The sequence below is a fragment of the Chaetura pelagica genome, unplaced genomic scaffold (genome assembly GCF_000747805.2).
Source record: "Chaetura pelagica isolate M959 unplaced genomic scaffold, ChaPel_1.0 scaffold725, whole genome shotgun sequence".
NCBI classification, from domain to species: domain Eukaryota; kingdom Metazoa; phylum Chordata; class Aves; order Apodiformes; family Apodidae; genus Chaetura; species Chaetura pelagica.
The window spans coordinates 167,200-177,299 of NW_009953490.1; the positions used below are offsets into that span (position 1 = coordinate 167,200).

The window sequence follows — 10,100 nt, forward strand, 5'->3', positions numbered from 1 at the left end:
TTTTAGATCTGCACTGGAGTACCATTCCACAGCCTGTAAAACACTTTACATGCCATTTTTTACCCTCCTGCTGCTTTTCCAGAGTTGTCTTATCAGCAAGGTGTGTAGTGGAGGCAGGTGTTATATATGTACCTGAGAGGAAACCATTTCTAGCCCAAAGGTTGCTGTTACTCAGGTATTTTCATCTCACTTGCACTGGACACTGGTTCAGCTGCTGCCTGAAGGCAGTGGCACCGCCACTCTGGATGCTGACACCCTACGTAACTTCTAGCTTCCCTGGATGCTGGCACTGCTAATGCCTCAGGACACCTTGTTCTTACACAGCCAGCCACCCTGCAGTGAGCAGCAGTGGCTGAGCAGTTCATGACTATGTATCACCTGTGCAGGTAGCACCAGCTTTTCTTTCTCTCCTACACACGCTGCCTGACTGGGGGGGTCTTGACTTAGGCTCTGGAGATACCTGCTACAATTTTAGTCCAGTGTCACTTGTATGTAGCTACTAGAACAGAGGTGAGAAAGTTAAGTCCAACCTAGGCAAGGTGGCACAGATGGTTTAAAACAGATATTTACTAGTTTAGAATGGTTGGATATCTTAAAATCACAATATTCACTGGTGCTGGTGCCTGGCTCGTTGCTGGTGCGTTCCCTTCACTTCCAGGTTTGGGTGCTTTGGCGACGAACAATGAAGGCTGTGCACAGCTATGAGTGTGCAAGGCTTAGTGGCAGTAACACTGATGATCAGTGTTGGTTACTTTCATAAATACACGCCTGCTGATAGCATAAAATGTTCTGTGTCTTACTGTATGTGTGGCTGTTGTTGGGTAACAGAGCAAAGTGGAGTTAGCTAGCTAGCTAGACTGCAGAGGATCCTGCCACAAACACCTTATGAAATGATGCATGTCATTTGTTCATACTAAATTATTTCAGGGAGTCATGCTTTGCACCTTACAGCTCAGACTTTGCTAGCCAAACTTGAAAATTTTAGGCTTTCCCTTGATCAAAGCGTGGAGGCAAATATTTTCTGGCCTGACTTTTCTGTGGTTTTCTGTGAGACTCTGGGAGTCTCACCCATTATACTAGAATTGCCAATATTAACTAAAACCTAAATTCTTTGCATCTGCAAGAAGAAAGAATTGGCCAGACACTTAAATTACTTAGAATGTACTGCTGTAAAGAAATATTCTAAACAGCCCCTCTGTTACACATAGAGACAAGAGGGAATATCACATCATATTACAGCAAGACAAATGTAGAAACAAAGACAAAAAATTAGACACATGGGCACAAGCCACCATGACAAGGCCACCCAGAGACAAGTGGGTCAGCTTTCTGTCAGGGCCAGGACTGGATGCAAGTATGATGAAGATGAGCACCTTCCAAGCTAAAGGCTGCAGGCAGCTGGGCAGCAATCCTGCAGAAGGAGTTCTGGAAGCCTCGTATCTGATACCCTGTGGGATGAGGGTTCAGTCTTATGGAATCCTAAATGAAGAACACGTGCAGATAGCACAAAGACATTTAGCTTTGCACTGCCTTGGACTCCAACTCTTAGGTTGCCAGCAACTTCCTCATGACAGCTGTGGGAAAAAAAAAAAACAAAACAGAATTGGTTTCATTTCACTGAGATTATTTTTATTTTTAGTTGTCAGCAGATTACAGATGAGAAAAACAAAACAACACAGTCATTTTGTTCTTTCTTCTGAATAAAAGTGATTTCTAAACAATGTAGGAGAACAATGTAGAATGTATTAAGTGAATGCCAACCTCTCTTCTCACCAGCCAAAGGAGTCCCCCAGGAATCTCTCAAGTCTGGTACAATACAGCAGTACTGGCTATAGCTGAGAGGGTTTTTGAGTAACTAGAGAGAACAGAGTTCTGCTGTGAAGATTCCCTCAGGAATGAGGACCAGGGTCATGACCAACTGGAAACCAAGTGCAGCAGCTTACTTTTAAAATGGCAGGCTAAAATAAGCAAACCACTTTTGAAAGTCCCAGCTTATCTCATGCTTTACCTGTGATTGCTAATATTACCAGAACTGCTGACAGTGTTGCTGTGTGTGCTTTGACTGCACCATGAGAAAACAAGAGCTGCAGAGCAATTCATTCCACTGTTAAGCTATGTGAACTTCTCCTTAACACACACAAGAAATTACATTTCTCTTTCAGGAAACATTTCCAGGAAGAAACAATTGCACAGGAATTTAGTGGAAGCTGACTCCTGGGAAGTGCTCCCCTTTCCCACCCATAGACACCAGGCCCCAGCAGCCCAAACACTCCATTCAATCTTTCCTACCTCCAGACACTCCTTCTCCTCTCCTTTCCTGTTCTTTCTTCATGAGACATGTTGATCATGTCTCTGCTTACCCCACACCCATCTCACCTATCCTCCCCCAGCTGCTCTGTCATCAGATAGGCTTTGGGCATCTGAAGCCACAGAGGCAGACAGGGGACACATGAAAAATGGCCCTAGAAAGGAGAATAGCAGAGCACATTGCATCCTGTCCAGCCTTTAGGCACAGTCTTCCCTGCCCAGACACCTGGAAGGAGAAAGCAGGGGAACTACCTGCCAGAGAGGCAGCCAAAGGTGTGGAAGGATGCCTCCAGAATAAGCAGCTTAGTTGGGATAGTGAGGGTTTTACCCCCCACCAAGGGAAAATTGTCTACAATAAAGAACTATTCACCTCATAAAGGAGACAAAAAGGCTGCACCAGGAACTGTCAATCACTCAGTCAAGGACAAGCCTGGACAAGTCGAGGACAAGTCTGGACATGTCAAGGACAAAGACTGCTGCCAAGTCCTGGATTGAACTCTGCAGCTAGCTAAAGTAGCTATCTGAGTGGCTGGAACTACATGTAAATAAATGGATCAGAAAATACACCAATCAGGGGCCGGAATAAGAGCTATAAAAGGACTGCTTATGGGGCTTGGGTGGTTGTTGCTGGTCTGCCTGCTACTGATCCACCTACCTACACCCATTGGCATCGAAAAGAAGAAAGAAAGAGAGGAGAAAGAAAGATCTCAGCTACAGTGGCTCAGTCACCACCCAAGACTCTGAAAGGGGAAACCTAAAAGAGCTATAAATCACTATTTGAGGGCAGGGCAAAAAGCAGGAGCCGTTAGCTCAGTACCTGCTAGCCTCGCTGCCTTGAGAAATCCTGAAAGAGCTGTAGATCTCCCCCAAAGGCTCTCTCCTTCCATGGGGGCAGGAGAGCAGCTGGATGCCATCAGGTGCAGCCAGCAGCCTGCCCCCACCACCTCACCGCTGCAGACACTGCCGCGTGCAGCCCGCTTGTAAGCAGGCTTGTAAGCCCTAGTAATATTGCTTTCTATTTTGTCCCTAAGGGCAAGCTCTCCCCGGGATAAAACCATAAACAGTCCTCACAACACCTCCACTCACAACGCCAACCCTATTGAGAGGGGAACTGCAATGAGTTACATAAGCCATTTTTCTATCTTAAGTTCTCTTCTTCTCAACATAAGCAATCATCTAGGGGAAGTTCTGCATACACAGCTTGTATCCCTACATTCTAAATTTGTTTCCCACATATTTGTGATTCCATTCAAGCCGTTAAATCACATCAAACACATTTCAGTGTCCAGTCTTCGTTGTGTGCATGCTCTCATATTTGGGGTTTCTGGTACATCGTACATTGGCATCATCACCATCCCCAAAATCAGGGGCAGATCCTAAATACAACAGGGTTAACTGCTTAGGCCCATCCAAGTCTGAGTCACCACTTGGACTGAGACAAGGACCAAGAGCAAGTCTTGGGACAGAGGTTGACTGCACCTCTCCCTGCTGGCAGCCATGACATCCTAGGAGGCATTACAAGCAGTAGAGACTGAAACCCTGCAAGGAAGGAGACAGGGCTCCTCAGGAAACTCCGAGGAGTGATTGTGCCATAGGTGCACAGTCAGGCAATCAGCTCTCTTCTGGGAGGTGCCACACTCCAAGAGTGTGTATGTATTGATCTAAGTAGAGCAGAGAAGGCCAGAGAGATGGAGGTGCATGCAAAAGGAAGGAGAGTTTTGCTCCTTACATCACTCGAGGTTTCACAGGCTTCCTGTCACAGCAGGCAGCTTTGCCAATTCTCATGCACTGTGCCTCCAGGTAAGGGGGAGGTGGGGGGAAGCTGTGTGTGGGAAACAGGAGGAGGGGAGCAGCATTCAAAGCACATTAAGTGCAAAGTGGTCAGTCAAGTCTGACAATGCTGCAGCCCTGGGGTTGGCACTGGGGTGGTCAGTCACCTCAACAGTAGCATACAAACCAACCAAACTCACCTCAGCCCCCACAGGCACCCAAGCCACTCCAATAGCACTTTCCCAGGTGAGCTGAGCCTGCTCAGTTATTCACCTCGGTTAGCTTGGACAGGCAGCAGTATCTGGGCTCAGCTTGTTTTCTTGCTATTTTTGGATGACACAGTATCAGGGAGGAGCACTGCAACAGGCTCCCATGTCCCTCGAAACCGAAACAGAAAGCTGCCTGTGACGCCCTAGAAATAGTGGTGTCCCAGTGCTGGACCTGGCAGCAGCCACAGAGCAGCTCAGCTCACCGGGGCAGCACCTCAGCCCTCTCCAGCGTGTCTCAGCTCTGCACCCAGCTGGATGGGCAGCCTGTAAGTATCCTCCACTGGGGCCCCCACCTTTGTAATGCCACTGGCATTGGAGGGAGCTGCCAGGGGCAGAAGTGGTTCTGCAGGGTGCAAATATCTGGCAGGGAGCAGGTCTTTCCCCAGCTTTGGGACACTTTTGGGGCAGTTCTTCCACAGCCTGGTCCATGTGCCACTGGCTTCTTTCTGTTCACCAGCAGTCCTTAGTTTGTTAGTGGCTTTTCTGCTGCTGCTGTTTCCCACAGCTGATCCTGCCTGAGGACGAAAGAAGGATCCTGGCAGGGAAGCAGGTGGCTTGAAGGAAACGTACCAAGTCCAAAGCTGCCTCCCCTTCTCACCACTCTTGCACGGCATTACTCCCAGCCCCTGCAGCAGCTGGGGAGGGGGGATGCAGCAAGGCCAAATCTTCTGGGGGGGGCTTATCAGTGCAGAAGAAAATCCTGTTGTCGTTTTGCATTCAGAGTCCAGCAGCTCCACAGAGATGTTCATCCCTGCACAGAGACCAGATCCTGTGTCAGAGCTGAGTGTTTTGGCCTCCTGTCCTGCTGCTTCTGCCCAGGCACTCAGCCAGCCTCTGACTGGGGTGAGAGGCACAGCCCCAGCCTAGGAAGGTGCTCCCAGCAAAGGGAAGGGCTGTGTAAGTCTCAGCAGCACAGAGGGTCCCTACAGCCCCATCTCACACACAGACACCCCAGGGAGCTCCTGAGCCATGCACATGGAGCCTGCTCAGTCTCTGCCCAGGAGACTGAGACACAGAGCTCTTCCCATGGTGTAGTCCAGTTCTCCCAGTGATGTCTGCCCAGAAAAAAAAGGGGGTGAAGCCAGACTAAGGGGCACTGTGCTGTGCTCGGGTTGCTCTTTTTTGCACCTTCGAAGCAAAGCTGCAGACTCTCCCGTGCAAAGGCATCTCCTGAGAGGCACAGGGGCTGCAGAAGTCTGGGAAAAGCTCCAGAGGACACCAGAGGGTGACAGCTCTTTCCTGTTTATCCCCTGCTTCTCAGCCGGACTGCCTCCAAACTGCCCTAGTGGCTTGAGCTGCAGAGCTCACAAATACCGTGTCTGCCTCTGGGCTGGTGGCAGGGGGCCAGGTCTTGGTTTGTGTTCCCAAAGAGCACATCACCTCCAGGCCAGCCATGCGCTCTCTGCTCCAACTGGCGCGGGGCACCCGCACTAGGCATGCTTCTGTCCCTGTCACAGGCACACCTGGGGACAGGTGTTTACCTGCTGGGCCGGGCTAGAGATGCAGCAGGAGCTGAGGGGCCGATTTGCCTGCAATTTAGCAGAGTGAACGGGGGGTGCGACGCTGAGAAAACACAGATAGGTCCTTAAAGACTCAAAGGCTCAAGGCAGAGGAGAGGGCAGAGATACCGTGGGATTTGCCCTGGCTCTCGGACGGGCAGAGATCACGCAGCAGCACACAGTCTCTGAGGTGGCTTTCATCCACCCCCGACGTATAATCCCACAAACCTGCTAGGAATCTGTTCCCTCTCTAGTAATGCAACTAGGAAACATTTTAATTGCTTTTATATTTTATGGAGGGGGGGGTAAATGTAAGGTAACATGAGAAGGCTGAACATAAAGCCTGTGTTTTTCTAAGCCCACCTTCCTTAGGAAACGAGTCTAAAGAAATATGACAGCAAGGGTTGTTGGGTGGGCACGGCTGGGAGCTGGCTGGGTTATAACAGGCCCAGCATGGAGTTCTGACAGAAATCCCTGGTGAGTTGGTCAGCAGCCCCACTCCCAAGTATCCAGGGAGACAAGGGGTGGGAAGGGAATGCTGAAGCATCTCTGGTCATAAGGACTACAGCCAGACAACAGGTACAGATGTGAGCAGTGCCTTTCCTTGACCTCTAAAAACTCAGAGGCTCTACCAAATCCACAAGCAGCTGTGGGTGGTAGCCTGTGACATCCAGGACATCAGAATGATCTATCACTGGGCAATGGGCATTGGAAGGGAGACAGCAGGACTGGTGTGAACTTCTTGAGGGAAGGTGGTAAATGATTCACAGGAGATAATGTTTGGCAAAGGCAGGTAAGGGGTTATTTGCAGAGCCTCAGGCAGAAGGCTGAGCTTGAAGCCAAGGTCTCTGAGCTCTTTGCTTGAGTGGCCAGTGCTGTGACTCCACGTGGCTCTGCAGCCAGCGATACTCCTTTCTGATGCCACTTCCCTGTTTTTCAGCACAAAGCAGAAGCCTGCAAGAAGGCACTGAGGACAGCTCACATTTCTAGGGGAGAGAGTCCACTTTGCCAGGAAGTCTGAGAGCAGAGGAAGGAGGACAGCAGTCACAGGTCTGTCTCCATAGCGCCCCTCTCCCTGTGCCCCAGGAGGGTGAGTGGCTGCAGGTGGGTCTCTGGAGTGCCTCTTTATGGTGGACAACTGACTGTCCGCATGGCAACCAGCAGAGAGGACCAGCACATCTGCCAGCCTTGGTGGGGCTATCTGCCTTGCTGTACCCAGAAATGTACATGGGGCATGTGGATGCTGGAAATGAGCGGCATCGATGGCACTGGGTGTCCCAGAGTTAAGGGGGGGGGGAGGGGAAGCAGGGGGAGCCCTGCACTTCAGATTCTGTCATGCCTGCATTTTACTCAGTCGTCCAAAGATCACAAGTAATGGCCTTGTCTGACCAGAACTGAAAGAAAAGCATTTTCCCAGAATAGCTCTTAACTCCCTCCTTACCAGACAGTGTTTTGCTCCCCTCCTATCACTGCAGTTTTCTGACAAATGCCTCTTGTCCAACGTGAGACAGTGCTGAAAAGGGTATGTGTGGGGGCTACAGGAGCCATACTATCCTTCCAGTGCTTGTCCACACATAAGGCATCATTAACCCATCTTTGCTGTGACCAAAAATGCACCCCCCTCAACCCAGTACCACATGTGAAGCACTGTCAGAGACAGGACTGAAGTGCTCCTGCTTTACTTGCAAGGGGAGTCCCAAGAACTCAGTGACATAGGCTCAGAGCACATCTTGTGAAGGGTGCCATAAACCATAACATGCCCCAACCAAGGTGTCCCCTTCTTTATGCTTTACAGGAGGGGAAGCAGGGGGAGCCCTGCACTTCAGATTCTGTCATGCCTGCATTTTACTCAGTCGTCCAAAGACCACAAGTAATGGCCTTGTCTGACCAGAACTGAAAGAAAAGCATTTTCCCAGAATAGCTCTTAACTCCCTCCTTACCAGACGGTGTTTTGCTCCCCTCCTATCACTGCAGTTTTCTGACAAATGCCTCTTGTCCAACGTGAGACAGTGCTGAAAAGGGTATGTGTGGGGGCTACAGGAGCCATACTATCCTTCCAGTGCTTGTCCACACATAAGGCATCATTAACCCATCTTTGCTGTGACCAAAAATGCACCCCCCTCAACCCAGTACCACATGTGAAGCACTGTCAGAGACAGGACTGAAGTGCTCCTGCTTTACTTGCAAGGGGAGTCCCAAGAACTCAGTGACATAGGCTCAGAGCACATCTTGTGAAGGGTGCCATAAACCATAACATGCCCCAACCAAGGTGTCCCCTTCTTTATGCTTTACAGCAGGTAAAAAGAGCATGTGGGCACCAGGATGGCTCTGCTGCAACTGAGGTGCACTGGGCACCAGCTCTGTGTGCTGGTCTTCCTTGAGGCTGTTGGAGCCTCAGCCTTGATGTTCTACGCACTGATGTGGGAAGCTGGGAACTTGGTCAACCTTCCTCACAAACGCATCGGCTTTTACAACTTCTGCCTGTGGAATAAGACAGCTGGGGAGCTGCAGTGCCTGGACCACGAGCACTTGCAGATGATGGGTGTTAGCTCAGGAATGATCCTGGCAGTACTTTTTGTGTATCCCTGTCTGGTCATCAGTATCTTCTACGCCATGTTTGTTGCATGTGTGAAGTGCACAGATGAGAGAGAGGGCAGGAGGGGGTTCCTCATCATACCCCAAATCAAGATGATGCTGCTGTCTGGAGGCCTGATTATATTTCTTTTCCAAACTTCACAGTGGATTCAACTCTCTGACTTCACTGGGGGCTTCCTGGCACTGCTTGGGACTCTGATTCTACTACTGCTCCAGATTTTTACTGCCACTATGTACCTCAGCCAGGACAGGCTCATGTCAAAGCATGATGACTAAGAAGGCCCTGGCCATTGAGATTTGACAGAGAAGAAGGTGCAAACGTTATTGATAACTTGATTTGAAATAGTAATCCCACTACAGCTTTATTCACCGGCAGGAATTTGATACTTGGTCCAAGGGCCCTTGTCCAGCCATGCTCTGGCACATGGCTGTGACCACCACTGCTGGCTGGCAGTGCTCCAGCAGCCAGTGGGCAGCAGGAGCATCTCAGGAACAGCAGCCCTCAGCCTGGGGCACAGCATCAAAGGAACAGCATTTCTGGTCCTGACCCAGAGGACAGTGAAGGGGACAGATCAGAACAAGCACACAGTGGACACATCCCACTGGCCATGTCTAGCCAAACTGTAGAGAAGCAAACAAGCTTCTTTTCCTGGAGTTGCTCAGTGTCTCTGCTTCTTCTCCACCTCCTCAACTAACTGGAGATGCGTTTGAGGCAATTGTGACTTGAGGAGCTGTGGCTTCACAAAGCCATCACAGAAGTGGCAGCACCAAAGATGCACTGGAAATACTCTCCTCAGCAGCAGTACCTGTACTTCACCTGCTGGAACAGCATCTGGAGTGACTCTGCTGTAGTTCATTAAGGTGAAGTGGCTCACATCGAACCCCAGAAGCAAGAGAGCACTTAGAGGGGCAGCCCAACACCTTGCTGAGCACAGCCCTAGTGAGAATTTCCACAAGAAAGCAGAGAGTTTAGGTGCAGAGCCCCAGGTTTCTCCCCATTGATATTACAGGGTTGAGCCCAGCACTTCAGCAGCCTTTGAGATTTCAGGAGAGACTGCTCCTGTGCGAAGGCAGCTCACTGCAGCACCAGCTCAGCCCAACCTGTGTCCCATGCAAAGCTGTGCCCAGGGAGCAGAGCCAGGGCTACCAGGGGCCAGGATGCAGTGCCCCAGCTGGGCCATTGTAGAAGAGGTCTCCACCCCGGTGGTGCACAGCACCACTCCATGCTGTGTCTGTAACATCGCACAGGGAAGGACCTGCTTCCCTCCCCCCCATCCCCTTTGGGCACGTAAGAATCTGCTTTCTGATGCTGGTTTAACTGATTCTTCATTTCAGTAAAGGTTCTCACACCTGCTCTGGCCTCATGTCATTTGTTGATTCCCCCTTTGGACAAGAAAGAGGATGCTCACTCCTTCCTAGACCCCTGTGCACACTATCACAGGGCAAGCCCTCTCAGGATGGTCCCTACCCCTGCCAGTCTTCTCCCACCCATGTCTTCCTCAGCTGTGGGAGATCTGCCCCAGCATGGATGCAAATTCAGTGCCAGGCCCAATAGGGACAGACTGACACATCCCACTGCAGCTGCCACAGAGGGAGGGCAATTGTGACTTGAGGAGCTGTGGCTTCACAAAGCCATCACAGAAGTGGCAGCACCAAAGAT

The 10,100-nt window shown here is 50.4% G+C and overlaps 1 protein-coding gene across 1 annotated transcript; it reads left to right on the forward strand.

The window, feature by feature from the left end:
* Window positions 1-8,167: 8,167 nt before the first annotated feature.
* TMEM140 (transmembrane protein 140) lies at window positions 8,168-8,716 on the forward strand. Its single transcript, XM_009999035.1, has one exon. It carries the CDS (start codon window positions 8,168-8,170, stop codon window positions 8,714-8,716), a length of 549 nt encoding a protein of 182 aa, XP_009997337.1.
* Window positions 8,717-10,100: the final 1,384 nt, after the last annotated feature.